At 36.9% G+C, this 16,763-nt stretch overlaps 2 protein-coding genes and 1 long non-coding RNA gene across 4 annotated transcripts; 1 reads left to right on the top strand and 2 right to left on the bottom strand.

Moving 5' to 3' along the window:
• Positions 1-359: 359 nt before the first annotated feature.
• LOC131779996 (uncharacterized) lies at positions 360-9,149 on the bottom strand. Its single transcript, XM_059096613.2, has 12 exons — positions 8,992-9,149; positions 8,781-8,881; positions 7,304-7,469; positions 6,299-6,459; positions 5,376-5,522; positions 4,839-4,975; positions 3,790-3,853; positions 3,056-3,143; positions 2,276-2,388; positions 1,684-1,781; positions 1,053-1,145; positions 360-952 (listed from the first exon to the last, which is right to left on the bottom strand). Exons 1-12 carry the CDS (start codon positions 9,098-9,100, stop codon positions 865-867), a joined length of 1,365 nt encoding a protein of 454 aa, XP_058952596.1. The 5' UTR covers positions 9,101-9,149; the 3' UTR covers positions 360-864.
• A 966-nt stretch (positions 9,150-10,115) lies between these two features.
• Positions 10,116-15,222, bottom strand: LOC131779997 (cyclin-Q). 2 transcript variants are annotated; one of them, XM_059096614.2, is made up of 6 exons: positions 14,970-15,222; positions 14,053-14,150; positions 13,391-13,476; positions 12,617-12,749; positions 11,583-11,807; positions 10,116-10,406 (listed from the first exon to the last, which is right to left on the bottom strand). In XM_059096614.2, the coding sequence occupies exons 1-6, from the start codon at positions 15,121-15,123 to the stop codon at positions 10,314-10,316; spliced, it is 789 nt and encodes a 262-aa protein (XP_058952597.2). In that variant the 5' UTR covers positions 15,124-15,222; the 3' UTR covers positions 10,116-10,313. The 2 variants fall into 2 exon arrangements, 1 of the variants encoding a protein (XP_058952597.2); XR_009339829.2 differs by lacking the exon at positions 10,116-10,406 and adding an exon at positions 12,257-12,321 and having other exon boundaries at positions 11,700-11,807.
• A 40-nt stretch (positions 15,223-15,262) lies between these two features.
• LOC131780009 (uncharacterized) lies at positions 15,263-16,456 on the top strand. Its single transcript, XR_009339830.2, has 3 exons — positions 15,263-15,394; positions 16,084-16,213; positions 16,304-16,456. It is a non-coding gene; the product is annotated as an uncharacterized lncRNA (long non-coding RNA).
• Positions 16,457-16,763: the final 307 nt, after the last annotated feature.

The following is a 16,763-nucleotide window of genomic DNA, read 5'->3' as shown; positions in this document are numbered from 1 at the left end:
GATTGAAGTCATTATCATTACCGCCATCGCGTCAGCCAATAGGATTCAAGTATTACTTACATTGAACAAAGTTTGACGATTGAAATCGGACTTTCAGTCAGTCATACGGTCTAGTCGTACTTCTCTTGGTGAAAAAAATAATAAGTTGATATCGCCATCGTCCTTTCAGTGCAAGCAAAGAGAATGTTGGAACCGTGACTAGCCACTGGATGAAACCAAGGGTACTATGAATGGTCATTTAATCAAAGGTTTCTTTGTAGATTTTACAAAGTGGCGACTTACCTGAGCCGATGAACAACTTACCTTCCTCCAAAACTATCATAACAAGAACACATTTTCATCCGTCTGAAAAGACTCGCTCACTTTTAAAATCTTAGCAACTTTATTTTCTATTTTGCAAGTACATACAATAAACCACACATTATTCACACTACAGAAATTTTGAGTCCTAACTACAGAGTAAGCTTACTAAAATTTTTGGCAGCTTGTTTCAGATCACAAGTAAAAGATACGTTATTGGCACTCACATTCACCACACAGCATATCACATATGCAAGAATTTGCCACTGATACTGAAAGGATAGGACTTGACTGGCCTGACCACAGAATAATCATAATATGAAAGCTCAGGCAAGTGCCCGTGTGCAAAATACATTAGTAAAATTGAACTGATTAGTGCCAGTTTTTAACAAAAAATACATTAGTGATAGTCACACTCATCTCAAAGAAAATTGTATAGTAAGCAATAGCTTGGAAATAGTTCTGTCCTAAATTATAATGAACACAATTACAGGGCTAAATCTGCCACTGTATTATCAGTCTAAAGGATTATCTGTAGCAGGAACTTTGATGGCTGACTCATCATCATGCAGGAGGTTGATAAAGGTCGTGAAGTTGCTTCTCAACAGCATCAAAGTACTGTTCAGTTGAGCAGTACTGGTCCCGCTTTACACTATACAAAGCAACAACAAAATTTTAAATTCTCTGCTGAAATAGATAAAAAATAAAGCAACATGAAACATTCCAATCTATCTCGGCCAAGTTCAACTTACTTGCTAAGTCCATAGATACAAGCAGCAAGATCTTTAGTCATATGACCGTTGTCAACAGCATCAACACATGCCTTCTCAAGTGCCTTGCAGAACCTGGTGGAAAAAAATTAAATCATTTGGTAATCAACTGGGGTCATAAAATACTGCTGCTCCTATTAGGGTTTGTAGATGTGTTTGTGTTTGCTTGTTCATGTTTCCATAATTTTTGGGGTATAGCTACTTATGGTGATATGTTACAAAAAAAAATTCAACTAAGCACAAGCTAAATATTGCACTAGAGAACTAGTTCAGTAACTTTGTTATTAAAAGAGACTATTTTGTACATTAGACCTTTTCAAGACATTTTGCAGTAATGGCTGAATCTATGTGGGAGAGAAAGGCAGTTCCTAATCTAATCTGTTAGTCTTCCACTTAGGGTCTTAGTTTCCAGTTTCAAGCACTGGCCACAGCCATTATGTTCTGTCTTTGGGGGGGAAAAATTGTGTTCTCTCGATTTTTTGGGGATACTGAAAAAAGGTGCTCAAGTGTTACCTATATTGGAATACTCTAGATCTGTTTGCATAGCAGGTACATGTTGGAAGGGGGTTCAATATGTTGAGGCTTCAGTCACTAAGCAACTTTGAAAACATACTTTTTGAGCTCAGCATTCTTGTCTAGTCTTGCTCTGTGACGTAAACCTTGAGTCCATGCAAAAATACTGGCAATGGGATTGGTACTTGTCTCATTTCCCTACAACATAAACATCAAAACAAATATCAAATACTACAACTTGTCAGGAGTTTTTCAAGCACTTCATTCATGACCATTAGAATACAAAGAATCGACCTCCTTAAAATCCCTGAAGGTTCCCTGATGGGTAGATACCAAAAAAAGAGTAAAAGGAGATTAGAAACAACTTAGCAAAAAAGTCAATTTGGCAGCCCAACCACATTGAATCCCTGGCAAGATATCTGTTCAGAAATCACTAAGAAACCAAAGTGAGGGATGAACACTCACAAAGAAAGCACAGGAGGGTGGAAGGGTGAGGGACAGAGTGGATGAAGGGGAAAGTGGAGGGACAAGGAAAGGTTGCTATGGGAGCTGGGAGAGAAATATGGAGGGAGGGTGCAATGGAGGGAAGGAAAAGAACATGTAGATGACTTTGCCAGAATGATCAGCCTCATTGAGAAAACACCTTGATTGAGTAAAAATCCAGGATTTCATAATAATCATGTCAGCTGTACCTTCTGGTACTCCCTGTAATGTCTTGTCACAGTACCATGGGCTGCCTCAGCCTCTATTGTTTTGCCATCACCACATACTAATACACTTGTCATAAGACCAAGGGAACCAAAGCCTGCAAGAAATCAGAATCATTAACACCCTCTAGCTAATCAATGAGCTCACTGGCTAGAGTAACACAAGCTTCAACAAATCTCTCCTCATACCCTATCATGTATATGTGCATTTACATTATACATTGTACATTGTATATGGAGCCATCATGTAAAAAATTAAGGAATAAGCCAAAAGTGCTTCTTGTAATTTCTCTCCACCTTGTTCTTGTTCAGACTCTTTGGAGATTCATAGGCCAGGGTAAATTTTGGAATTATGGGGAAAAGTTTGCTGTGTAGTCATCACTATCCTGCATAACAAGTTTGACTCACTTTTTTTGAGCCTTAAATACTCAAAAATATGATATCCAGCCAGTTTTAGCCCTTGAGAACTTACTCAAAATAAATGGCACCCCAACTGATAGTCCTGTATGCCACACAAGTGGCACCTTATTAACACAGCTGTACTTTGTCTTTTCATGGACTAAACTCTCAAGTATTTTGTAAAGTGACTGAGACTACCTTAGATTAGACCAGTAAGAGTCTGAAGTTTCATTTCGACTGGATGACATTCAGTTAAAATTCAATCAGACAGTAATTTTCTTCAGAATTTAATTTGGAACTGACTCATTAGTGAAGCCAATTACTACACTTTGTGTAACCACCACAAATGTGAATTATGGCACATACCTTGTGCCAGTGTATCAGATTGGACATCCCCATCATAATTCTTTGCTGCCCAAACAAATCCACCAGGAGATTTCAGGGCATAGGCCACCTAAAGAAAAAGAAACCTCACTTGTCATGACAAAGCTTGATACAACCATAACACGATTCACACAAGAACACATGGCATTTTGGCATATCAGTAATTAAAGGCTTCTTTGTGTAACTTAATGCAAAATTACTGGACACCATAGATGTCATACTGATTCATGTAGGAATATCTAATAATCATCTTCTTGTCTAGGGAAGTTACTATTATTATAGTAGTGGTGCAACCTGCCAAACTTGAAAGTTTGCTGATACCTAAGAGTGACTAACATCTAATTTCTCTGTACAGTATCACCAATGAATCAAACACTGAGGTTAGAAAAAAGAGGAAATGATCACCAAATAAAGCAACTCTTGATTGTAAAAAAATTTTCCTTATAAACACCTCAGCAAATGTATAGAGATCACCATGGATAATATGTGTGCCAGGGTTAAACAGCTGGTAATTTACCTGCTTCAATACAACCTAAATTACAACCAAGTTATACAATGAATAATGGCAGGCAATTGGGCAGATACAACTGACCTGCTTCATACTCATTGAAGAAAATGAGTAAAATGGTCTTTAGCAATGGCTAGCTCCATTGGAAGAAGCAGGTAATGTTATAACATCCAGTCCATACTTACAACAAACACTGACTTTCACTTACCATGTCATCAATAAGTCTGTGCTCATACCAAATTCCAGCTTCCTTAAATTGATCTTTGTAACTCCTGAAATGTAAAAACAATCACTATGCATTTGAATGATCCTCACTTAACATGTATCTTTAACCCTTTAAGTCCCAATATCTAATTGTTAATTCTCCCCTCTAGCTGCTACACATTTCCTTGTACATTGGTAAGGAGTATTTGATGTAAGATCAAGGTAAATACTCCCACCTGATAGGTTTTAGTATCCTCATTACCTGTTTGCTGGATAATATAATTATGTAATATTATAACCTGGAGAAGTTAAACAAGTAAATCACTTGTGGAAGTTTACGGGTTAGGTCATGAAAATGGTTCATCCAGATTTAATGCTAAGCATGACATTCACCAGAGGTTCCTTATGATGTGAGTTTGGATCAACTAATAATCCCTTAGTTTATTTTTCAAAAAAAAAAACCAAAACAAAACATTTCTTTATTCTCTGCTTGATACTGTAAGAAGAAATTCTATCTTGGTCACTCATGGAGTTGTGGTTAGTGCGCTCAACTCCAGATCGAGTGGTCTGGGTTTGAGCCAGGGTCTATGTGTTGTGTTCTTAGGTAAGACCCTTCACTCTCACAGTGCTTCTCTTCACCCAGGTGTACAAATGGGTACCAGCAAATATACTAGGGGTAACACTGTGATGGACTAGCATCCCATCCAGGGGGAAGTAGCAATATTCCAAGCCGCTTCATGCTAAGGACACTGGAGCTAAGCCCCAACCATGGGCAACTTGGGCCTGTATAAAGGCTTTACTTTACTTTTTTCACTCATGGAGTTAAAGGATTAAATAATTCAGTCTGTGAAATAAATTTACAAATTTACAAATTTACACAAGAGTCATGTAGTTTTACCTTCAAGGTAAGCATGAAAGAAAAAACTACCTTTAAGACATCTAAAACCAGCTACTATAAATAATTTTACAGAGAAAATAAATTTATAATACTACTGCCCATTGCTTGACTGAAGGGAGTAAGGAACCAAGAATAAACACCAAATACCATTATACCTTTCGTAAATCTCTTCAAAGATATCCTTAAATCTGCCATCATACTTCTTGAGAATTGTATTCTTGGTGCTCATATACAGGGGCCATTCTTTACTCAATGCATATTGGAAGCAACTGTGAGCAAAATCCCTGATGGACTGAAAATCACCAACACAAAATAAAGCACAGAGAATGAAATTTTTACATTTCATATCTGCACAAATGTCATATCAAAGAGTGCTTTTTTTCAAGGTTGGGCCTGCTTGAGGAAGAAAGAAATGAAAATAACTTGCATTGAGGCATCCTTGATAGCACTTTTTCCATATTTCCTTACAGAAGAAGATTTCTTAAACTGGCTAAGACAATGAGAGAAAACAACACAACAGCTATGCCTTGGAGGAGTTCTGAAAAGGAAGCCTCCTCCCTAAACTATATTAAGACTCTTCTCTTTCCTCTTTGTATGCACAATAATTTTAGAACAATTGATACAAAACTGACCAGTCCAGTTGAAGTAGTCAATATAAAAAGAAAGCAAGAAATAACTCAACAAATGAATACCTCATCAGTGTTATACATGCCCATGGTGACACCTCCAGTCCCTGTAAACTCAAACACCTCAGTGGTCAGCTTTTCACTGCCATCAGCAGGTCTGTAGGAGATTTCAAACACTCCTGGTCCATTCACGACAAAATCTCTTGCACGATACTGGAAGCAAAAAGAGAGTTTCAGTCAAGTCACACAGCAAAATAATTAGAATACTTTCTTCTCGAGACTAAGGTTTAAGAGCTCAACACCTAATTTCTTAGGATACTAGCGGTACATGCATTTTTAGGACACATATCTATGCATTAATTTGATCTCTAATTTAAACTGCCCCTCAGAAAAATGTTATTTATTAACAACTGGTTCATCACTTACTTACAAGGGTGCTTTCAGAAACAGTAACTCTGCAGAAAATGTTCCAGTATCCATCCAGTTAATGAAATGGTAAGCAGATGGGAATCAGTTGAAACTGTTGTCAATCATGTGTCATTTTTGTCTGCAGTGACTTGCAACTGTCAACCCTGTGATCTAATTTCTGTACCCACTTGTCTCACATATATAAAAAAAGATGTGTTTGTTGTTTATCATGGTTCTGAATAAATAAATGTTTGATCATTCCTTTCATGATAAGGAATTATTATCAATTGTTTCAGTTGTATATTAAAACATTTTGACTGCTTCTGAAAAGTGAAAGTTTTTGTTGAGTGAGGAGATTGTTTTTATGCATCACTGTATGTAGTACATTGCTAGGCTGCTACTGATTCATTTTGGAATGCTGCAAGGGGTGCAAATAAGTCCTTAATATTACTCTCACAAGTCAGTGTAGTTATCTCTGGTTTAGTATTTGATTAGGCTCAAACTTTTTTCCCATTCTTTCACTGCTCAATACTTTTATGGAAGGAGCTACTTTTTTATATAACCTAGTCTGATATGGTTACCTGGTCGCCATGAGCATGCCTTCCAATCACAATTGGCTTTTCCCATCCAGGGACCAGTCTGGGAACTTTCTGGCAAATGATTGGTTCACGGAATACAGTACCACCAAGGATGTTTCGAATGGTGCCATTAGGACTTCGCCACATTTTTTTCAGGTTGTACTCTAGAAAATGTGTATAAAGGCGGTTTGAAGGACATTTTGTTAAAATAATCAATACTCACCCACAAACAATATTTTTGCATGTTATGATTTGAACAAAATTGCACATTGAAGGATATCATAAGCAAAAATTGTTTTAACCCTTTACACCCTAACATCAGTATTCATATTCTCCATACTGTTCTCTATACATTTAGCAAGGTGCTGACAAGGAGAATTTGTCTAATAATCAAGAGTTTCTTTAGTTGGTGATCATTTCCTTTATTCTAATAACATCAATGTGTGATTCCATGGTGATATTGTGAGGAGAAAATAGATGCTAGTCACTCTTAAGGGTTAAAGGATTCAAAGGGACACTGTCTCAGTGGGTTATAGAGCACTCTTAACCCAATACATGTGTACATAGGGAAAAATGAGAATATTGTACTTGCAATTTAAAGGAAAATTAAACAAATGAAAGCAAAACTCTCGTTACGTTTCTAAGAAGTTTACATTTTATCGAGTTAGAGTCACATCAAAAACAGCAAAAACATCTTCACAAAAATAAAATTAGAAGATCTTGAACACTAGAAAAAGAGTGATGACTCGCATAAATTCACTCTTTCTCTTTAATTTTTAAGGGGTCAGAGATTGTTCTTTTCCTAATTAACCTAGTCACTTAAAGTAGGCTTAAAAAATGTCCACAAAGATCTTGTTCAACTGTATCTGCTATACACTGTAAAATCATGGTCTGTGGAGGTGGAGTTTGGTATATATTAAATAAAATGGAGATAGCTGATATAAGAACGCTGATAGATGAAATTCTTTGCCATCCTTACTAATATCATTTACATACAGTTACATGTACCTTTAACCCTCTCCTCATCTGGAGTGATGGTTGCACATTTAATTCCTACACTGTAATGCTTGATGGCTTCAGCAGCTTCAACTGTTACTTTGTCATCTGTATCGTCTCGATGTGGCAAACCAAGATCATAGTATTTTATATCCAGATCCAGATATGGTTTAATGAGCTAGCAGGAAAAAAATATCAAAGCTTTTAAATTACCCTTACTTTAACCTTTGGCCTTAATTGATGACTGCTCTATAATGAAAACTGATGGCTAACAACTCTGTGTCTTTCATTATCAATTTTCGTGACAAGTTTTTTTCAGTTTTTTTAAGTCAGCATTAAATTCTACATTCCAGAGTTTGCTCCTTCTTTACCACAGCTATGTGATAAAAGTAGCCACAACAATCATGTTCTTATTGAGGTCATTAAAGCCTAGTGCTTTCTACTATCATAAAAATGCATTGAATGTTGCCTCACTTCATTCACTATCGCCTATCACTTCATATCTTCAGTGTTACTTTAATCCATTACTTACCGCTGCCTTAAACTGTTCCAGAGAATCGCTGGGAAACATTGATTATCAGTGAAAACCTTATTTCACTGACTACCCGTAGAATTACGGAGAAATCCCCTTTACGTATCAGTTTAAAAAAAAAAAAACGATAATTTTACTGCTAACAGTGACTGTAATATCCACCACAGACGCAACACCTCAGATGATGAGCGAAATTCACAATACTCCAACCCAAGGAATGAAATAGAGGTACATAGATGGCGTTAAGTGTTACAAATTCGTTTTTCCTCGCAATTCTTAATTCGCAATTACACTTCCCTTTCATTATTGTACCGCAAATTTGCACAAATTCTCATTGACTACCGCACACAATATCTTAATAACACTGGTTCCAACTCTGCAAACACACCAGCAGATTATTTGTGCTTCTTATCCTTCTTTCACAGTATTCAAAATAATACAAACATTGGTTTGGGTACTTAGCACACAAACAGTCTTAATCAAAATTATTAGGTAGCTACAGTTAACGGTTTCCATGAACACAGGAAGAAGGCTTTGAAATGAGACCACACATTGTATAGCTTCAAACCAGATCGACTAAACTTACCTGAATGTCAAGGTTAATACGTGCGACTGACTTCCTTCCCGTGTAAAATAATACATGTACTTAAGAGCCGGGTGCAAAATTTCACGCCAAAACGAGAAAATAGTAACTTGAATAATTATCCCTTCCTCGAAAGTTGCGTGTAGTTTTCTCGAGCTCAAACAATATTATTCAAAGAAACACTTCTAAGCCGGACTAAATCTTACGTTCTTGTTGCATAGGGACTTGCAAAGGCACCATGTATCTTTGTTAATAAGAGGCTTACTTCCTTAGGTATCCGAGTATAAATAACAATTCCTTTGTTCACAAATCGTTGCCAAACAAAATTTGTGCTGGCCAATTAATTTCTAGATTAGAAAGATCGGTTTTGTTACCCTCTCTTTAATCATTGTCCATATCACACGAGTCATCTCATCGCCGTCCATCTCAACAACAGGCCCATCCACTTTGATTTTTGTGTGTCCATGATGGCAAACTAAAACAAACAACATTCACGAGATCAAAATCAACATTCGAAATTCCATGTGCTTCGAGTCCTCCGCGCCTACTAGAAAGAAAAGAAACAAAAAATTATGCATCGCTTACAGTTCTTTTGCTGCCTGTGAGTCTCGAACGAAGCAGAAGAAACGAGAGCTCGCAATGTACTGCGTGCTCCAAAAAGAAAATTTGGAGAGCGTCTCACAATTGCCGCCATCCTTCGATACCTGAGGCCCGGAAACTGAAAACAAACCGCAAAGAGGCTGGGTACTAGGGGAGTGTCAAGGTGTTAGCAGAGGTATGTGCTAAGCAGGTCATGGTTGGTCAGTTATCGATTCCAATAAAGGTCATATTTGTGTAGCTATCAAAAGCTCCAATAGCTCTTAGCTTTTTCACATGAAAAGAAGCTTTACACGCACAGTTCTAGAATCATTCCTTTTGCCCCCCCTCTTTCGGGAGGCAAAAATTAATTACAAATCGAATGGCCTTGTAGAAATATGTAGGTCAAATGTTGCCTTCATTTTTGGGACGGTTTACCAATAGCACTACAATAATTAAAAATACTGTGAGCGTTATACAGAGTCTATACGTTTCAAAAGCGAGATATGAATTTGACGCGCTCACAAAATTACATTCGTAAGATTAGAAACGTTAAAATTCGTTTTGTTATTCGCTGGGTCTAAAAAATTAAACCAAAAACGATAACTTCGTCCGAGGCGCAATTCACGAAGAGTGAACAGGGCCCCAGATATGAAGTATTGAAACAGCACATGCGGTTTCAATATCTGGACCAATACAAAGGCAAACACGCCAGCAAATAACGAAAATTTCTTGTAGTGTGACCGTAAGTTCCATCCGTGATCTGTTTCATATCAAACAGAGAGGAAATAATGTCAATGGTGACATCATCTTCCCGTCTTCTGTTCAACAGATCATCAACGGAGTCACGGCCAACCACGAAGAAGATATTCAACAGCATTCCTCGAGAGTAAGGCGTATTCTAGCCAGTATAAATGGCACCTAAAAGTGAACTGTCTGACAAAATTTAATTTAAGTGGAATCGTTAGCTTTCCTTTTACAATATAGACTGTAGCGAGTCAGAGGGCAAAAACACATCTGGATTATTCCTCCCATCTTCGTTCGTCCATTAGCCCTTTGACACATCTTACTGGTAACAAGTTCGTCGCCACGGCGTCTTCGCCTTCCCATAAAAGCCCCAATCAGATAAAGCACACAGGTTTCAGATAATAAATATATTTATTTCAAAACTGGTGTTTATACATCTTATAGCGAAAAACAATATTATCTACATTATGGTCTCACACTTTGACAGCGCAGACGGAGTTCTTTACCAAGTTTCTTTTTCCTTCCGTGGAACTGGGGTAATTGGGCATGAGTAAACGGTCTAAAGAATTAGTACGTTCAAATTTTCAATCGCTAACTACGTTTTCCAATGAATAGAAGTCAATCATATGGAGTATTATAGCTTGTATTTCGTCTTCTGTGCTTCTTGGACACAAGGCCTGCCAATCAAACAGAATGAGTATTTCAAAATTACTCCAGGTAGGCTCATTCTGTTTCAAAAGCATTAACAAGAGAAATAAAAACAGTTTTGGTGGATTGCCTGTCATACTGACAAGATCAATTCGCTATTCCATAAACAGTTTAACTCCACACTTGAAGTAAACGCGTTTCAGCGCAACACCGGGTCTTCGTTCCAGTCTGGCGAACCTTCGTTTTAGTTCAGATAGCCTTTATTTTTGTCTGAGTTGTCTCCGTTTTAGTTCACACCGCCTTCGTTTTGGTCTGGAGAGTTTTCGTACTGGTTCGGAGGTTCTTCGCTATAGTTCGAAGGCCTTCGCTTTAGCCTAGTGGGTCTAAGTATAAGAGATTGACCTTTGAGACCTGGTTTTAATGACACCCTCCCTCAGATCTTGGAAGGAAAAGACCCCATTATATTGACTCTACTATGGTACATCTCCACTTTCGTCTACCAGATGAAAGTGGAGATGCATTATTTTGAACCATCAGTCAATGGTATTGACGTTCAAGAGGGCACAACTCCATCAAACCACGCAGTGGTCTCATGGATTCATGATACTTAATTGATAGCAAAAAAAATTGTTGCTGGAGCATTATCTCTCTGTGGAGCTAATTACTCAGCGCTTTCATTTGGACGAAAAAAACCGAAAGAAATCTTTTATCAAAAATAACGGGACTCTCCTTTCTAAGAATTGCCGTAAAAAAGATATTATTTCTGAATTTGTTTCCCCCATTTTAAATGGAAAAAAAACTACAGCAAAAAGGGCCGTATTAATTGAGTTCCCATCACAAATGGAAGACGCCCACTGTTTTACATGTTTGAAACTGATTCAGTATGAAGGTACAGCACATTTAATTGAAGTGTTGTGTACCAAATACTTCAGTAATTATGACAGCCAATCAGAGAAAAGGTACAAATAACAAAGAGCCAATGGGAACTCAAAGTACAATGAGGCAAACCGAGTCAAGCAGGGAAATCGGAAGTGACCAAGTCGTGATTAGTTTTGGACTGTTTGCATCTGAATGTGCGTGATTGTGCGTGTTTGTGCAAAATTGTGGGCGATTTTTCTAGACCAATCACAAAGCGAAGTCAAACAAAACCAGTAAGGACCACATTACTTTTGATACTCAATTTAAAATCACTTAAGAACACCAACCTTCCACCATGAATGTCTTGCACCCTGTGATGGAACATCAATCCCAAGGCATGTTAGAGAAAAGTAGATCATCGCTATTGCAATAACAGCTGGACTGTATTCCAAACATAATGTAGTGTGGAAACTATCTTGCAAAATACTCCAGCTAAGTTGACTTAAAGAACTGGTGATAGTACATTCCTTGTCTAGCCAGTCTTCAAGTGAGTTCAGGTAATGGAGAAGATACTATGACCAAAAAAAACCTTAGTAATCCATGACTGTCCTTAAAATAACTAAGGGGCCAGATAAACAAGTTGAAAAAAAATAAAAAAAAGGAGAGACTACCAACTCTTTCAGTAATCAATATTAGTGAAATAAAGCATGATGTTTAAGGTAACAGCAATTGGCAAAAATAAGCTCTGATTTTATAGGGCCTTTCATCTTGTCATCACATTAGGGTACTGATGTATAAATCTCATGTCTGACTACCAAATAGGGCAAAAAAAATTGTGCCAAAGGATAAGTATGTTTTATGTTCTATGTCTTCAGTATTTGGAAACACAAGTGACAACAACATGGATATGATAGCTGCTATATACAATTCACTAGCACAAACTTAAAGCCTCTAACACTCTAAATTGGCTTTCTCTTCTTTGATTTCTATCTGATTAGACTTTACAAATATGTTTAAATACCTTTTAGGATAACCCAGCCCTTCTTGGGGTCTCGTTCTTAACAAGAGGGCCACCAAACTTTAACCCTATAACCACAAAGAATGACTAGCATCTAATTTCTCCTTACAATGTCTCCACTGAATCACACACTAAGATCATGAGAATAAATGAAATGATTACTAAATAAAGAAACTCTTGATTGTCAAAAAAAATTCTCCTTATCAGTGCCCTAGGAAATGTATAGACTGGTATGGAGAATATCCTTACTGATGTTAGGGTGTATAGGGTTAAAGTGGAAGGCTAATTGGGCCCTCTTTGACCATTTCTTAGAAGAAACCCTCATATGGATTCAAATTAAGACAACATTTTACTCAGTTTTACCTTGTGTGGACTGTCAAAACTGACTTGAAACTGAAGAGCTCGTAAAATCATCAGCTCACAATTAGCCACACTGTCGTGAAGTTCCCAATACAGAGACCCTACCTCCAATGGTGGTTTATCTCTGTGTAATAATCTGTTGGGTTATAATTAATTTTATTCATGGTGAGATTAGTTTTGAAAAGAATGAAACAAATGAACCAAAGTGACTTCATCTTTAGATAAAAAATACAGTACGTGGATAGGAAGGTTTTGAGTTATTGAGGGTTGCATTTTAACAAAGTGGCCAGAAGGGAAGAAAAACACTTTCATTCAGTGGGAGATTCAAAGGTTATCAAGTGTCAGCTGTTTCTATCAACTGTAAATCAGTCTGTTTCTATCAACTGTAGATTCCACCCTTTCACTGCCAAAATTTAAGTCTAAATTCTCTGCACTGTCTGCAGTACATATCTCATTATCTGAGCCCCTACAATGAATTGATATTGTTATTTCTTGTCATCTTTTTTCTGCTTTTTTATAGTTAATCCTGGAAGCAAAATGGTTAAAATAACTTCATCCCTTCCTCCATTACATTAGTTTACTTTGAGCAAATCATGAGTTGGTTTAGAAACTCAGTTTCCAAAATTTTACATCATAAGCATCATGCAAAGTTCATAGCATGCTTTGCACTTGGTTCAAAACAAAAAATTGGACAGAAGTTATCAGCTTAACTCTGGAACCACACTGGGATTAAGAAAGGTGAAACAATTAAAAGAAATAGTTAACAATTATCTTCACCTGTAAGATACATTTATCACATCTCGTAACTTGCAAGGAGATTCCTCAGTTTTGGATGCTAAATACAAAGCAGCAATGGCAACAAGCTAATGATGTAAAATAAAAAATTATTATACATGAACAATAGAAAATCATGGGAAAATACTAGTTTAATAATACTCCAAGACCTCTCTCTCTGTCTAACTCTTCCATATACTACAATTCTAATTCAGTAAAGAATTTGGGAGGGGGGGGGGGAAGGGGAGGGGGGAAATATTGGAAAATGCAATCGGAAGAGCATTCATCTAAGCTAACTTTAGACTGACAAGGGTATTTTTTAATTTTTTCTTCAGCTTGAAATATTCACACCCCAGGTATTCAGCTTTTGAGTGGGCTTCCTACCATTTCCACAATCAGTCCACATGAGGTATTACATAATCATATATGCAGATTAAATCCTACACCTGTTAGCTGATAAGGATCTGAGACTGTACCCTCTTTGAAATTTTCAATTGCTGGAGTCCATATACCCCCTGGAACCTTTAGCTTACAATATGCTTATAATATGCTCACCCAAGGGCAAACAAATTATTTGTGACATTTAGGGAGCATCTTACCATGCAAGGAAATTTATCCTATTGCTACAATTATGTCATTTAATATGAAGCAAAATGACAACTTACATTTGGATCATATTCACTCTGAAAATACTGCTTGTACAGACGATGATATAGAACACAAGCAGAAGCACAAGTGCCTGGCGGGAGCTTTAATCTTTGGCCTGAATTAAGAAATGTTGAAAAATCTAAACACAAATAATCTTAAAGAAAAACCTATTTCTACTATTTTAGTGACATCTTATTGCTTATTCAAGATTGATACATTCCTGGGCAGGGGGAGACATATCTTATCAATTATCACCAGCTGGATTGTTCAGCTTGATTTTTTAGCTCCTGCCAGTTGTTCTCCTTCTAATAAGAGACAACCACAACTAAAGTGTCTTCTTTTATTTAGCATTGCATGCATATATATTTCACAGAGTTTCAAACCATCTTTAAAAATCTATTTCACAATTTCAGAAACTGTCACAGAGTTGTTCTAAGTATGTGAAGGTTGAAATGCTTGAACTCTTTAAAATATCTTAGTCCAGTGCACGGATTGCATACAGTGATCATAAGCAAGAGGAAAAAGGGATGATGCCTTCTGCTTTAGCTCAAACTAAGCAGTATGAGTTTGATCAAGAGAAAGAAGTAATTGCAAGCTATACTATAAATATGTCTTAATGTGTGCTGTGTGGTTTTTTAAAGATATTTGTCTCTTTGAGTTTTCTCAATAACGCTTGCTGCTAATAAATGATGGGCATCAATTTTTTCCAATGCTGCTACCAATTCAATTCATACATATTATTGCTCTGGATTAATAGTGCAAGAAAGTTTGTAACATGAGCAGATGTTTCAACATTCACTAGCCAAGAGCCCCTCCCCCCCCTCCCCCAGCACAAGAGGTAGACCAACTATTCATACCAAGCAATAAGTGGAAATAAATGATACCGTTAAAGACTTCTATTTCATTCCTGTGTTCACATCACGATCTCACTTACCAGCCTCCATGATAAATGTTGTGATCTTCAAGTGATTTTTGCGCGCTGTCTTACTTTCCACTACATTCACGTTGGGACCACTTTTAATCTTTTTCTCGCAACCTTGCCTGTCTACATTAGAGTTCTTGCTTGTTAAAGCTACTTTACGATCCATTGGTGTAACTACTCCGTAAAAGTTTTGTATTTTGTCAGTTTACATGAAAACATGGCGGCTTTACATCTCTTTTCATCCTTCCTAAGTCTACCATTTTGATTTGAGCCGTCAGTATTATGTCCAGCAGTTGATAACTAAACTCATGCTCAAAGTCAGCTGCGTGATATCGGTGAACCGACGGTCGGATCGTACTACTCTTGCTAAATATGAGGGAGTTAATGAAACGTTACCAATCTTTATCGAGATTCTACGCCACCCTTGGAAAAAACTGGTAAGCAATTACATTTCTACATATATTTTAAGACGTGCCATTGCCCCATTTTACATTGAAACCCCTCTGAAAAGAACCTCTGGTTTTTCGTGAATGGGTGTCTTTAAACCGGTCGAGATTTGTAACCAGGAGTTACCTTCGTCTGGGTATCAACTGTATGAATTGACTAGAACTGGTTTTACTTCTGAAAAGTCACATTCCTAGTTATAGCTTTGTGTTAAAAGCGCACTGAGTCCGGGTTTACCACAACACTAGGCCTAATGACTCTCGAGGTGATATATATTATTCAGGTATCCATATTGAGCAAAGTTTTTCGGTCTCTTTGCAATTCTTAGGTTACATTTAAGTTGCATTTCATATAAACCAAGAAAATGTCACATGACTCAAGAATTAAAACTGGACGTTATTAAGTTTTTGTTTTTAAACACTTTTCCAGCTATTGCAATTGTTAATGAAAACCCTTATTATAATTAAGCAGTGCTCTCAAAATTTCTTAACTCTTCAACTCCCTTCAGTGACTGCCTCTATGAATAATGTGCTCTAATAAATTACATCCTTATTAACCTGGTTTCCATTTTATAAACATCAAATTCTTTTAGCCAAAGGTTGGTCATATTAATTTCATCCAGCTGTATCTGTTCCTCACAAAGCATGACATTTTCCCATACTTTTTGTGTGCAATTTTACAGGGTACTAACAGCTGGTGCATGGGGAACAGGACTGGGAGTTGTTTTCTTGTACGTAACAGACTGGAAAGTTGTCACCCAAAAGATTCCTTTTATTAAGGATAAATATGATCATGAAATTCCTAAATGAGCGGTAAGTTGGCTAGTTTATCCATGATGTAGAAAATCACAGGTTAGATTTCATCATGATTATTGTTCCAACCTTTTTCTTATTTCATTGCAGGAGAGCTGAGATTTGCACAGATGCCATGTTGCTTTAAGATGTCAGAGGACTGAATAATTATTTTACAGCTTCAAATATTTCCATTTCTGAAGCCAATGACCTTCTGGTGTTGTAAAGACTGTTGATTATTAAATGGTACATTTGTTTATAGAAGTAGTGTTAATGTTGTATGGTTAACTCCAATCAAAACCCATAAATGATGAAAGGAGATTTATGCTTTACAAATCATGGTCTTGTAAAGCAAACTAATTTGACCACTGTGAAAGTGCTTTTGTTTCAAAAACCTTCAGTTTTCTTGTTCCTGTTCTTGTTCTCTGTGGGCACTGTGTGAATGCTTGTGTGCCTGTAATTTCACCTGTGCTTATTTAGACTTTGGTCCTCAAGAGTGTTAAGATAAATATATCCTATTACACATTTTGGTGTGTAGTACCTCTGACTATCTTTACAAGTTTTGACAAAT

Source organism: Pocillopora verrucosa, chromosome 4 (genome assembly GCF_036669915.1).
Source record: "Pocillopora verrucosa isolate sample1 chromosome 4, ASM3666991v2, whole genome shotgun sequence".
Taxonomy (NCBI): domain Eukaryota; kingdom Metazoa; phylum Cnidaria; class Anthozoa; order Scleractinia; family Pocilloporidae; genus Pocillopora; species Pocillopora verrucosa.
The sequence above is the reverse complement of the archived record's forward strand: the minus strand, read 5'-3'. Positions and strand labels throughout refer to the sequence as shown.

Bases quoted from the DNA above. Each gene is read 5' to 3' on its own strand.
- LOC131779996 (XM_059096613.2), bottom strand. From the start codon at position 9,100: ATGGCGGCAATTGTGAGACGCTCTCCAAATTTTCTTTTTGGAGCACGC. The intron at 3,144-3,789 runs GTAAGTGAAAGT...CTTTTTCTTTAG, and splicing joins ACAGACTTATTGATGACATG to GTGGCCTATGCCCTGAAATC. The intron at 2,389-3,055 runs GTATGTGCCATA...GATTTCTTGCAG, and splicing joins ATCTGATACACTGGCACAAG to GCTTTGGTTCCCTTGGTCTT.
- LOC131779997 (XM_059096614.2), bottom strand. From the start codon at position 15,123: ATGGATCGTAAAGTAGCTTTAACAAGCAAGAACTCTAATGTAGACAGG. The intron at 14,151-14,969 runs GTAAGTGAGATC...TTCTTAATTCAG, and splicing joins AACATTTATCATGGAGGCTG to GCCAAAGATTAAAGCTCCCG. The intron at 12,750-13,390 runs GTGAAGATAATT...ATAACCCAACAG, and splicing joins GTGATAAATGTATCTTACAG to ATTATTACACAGAGATAAAC.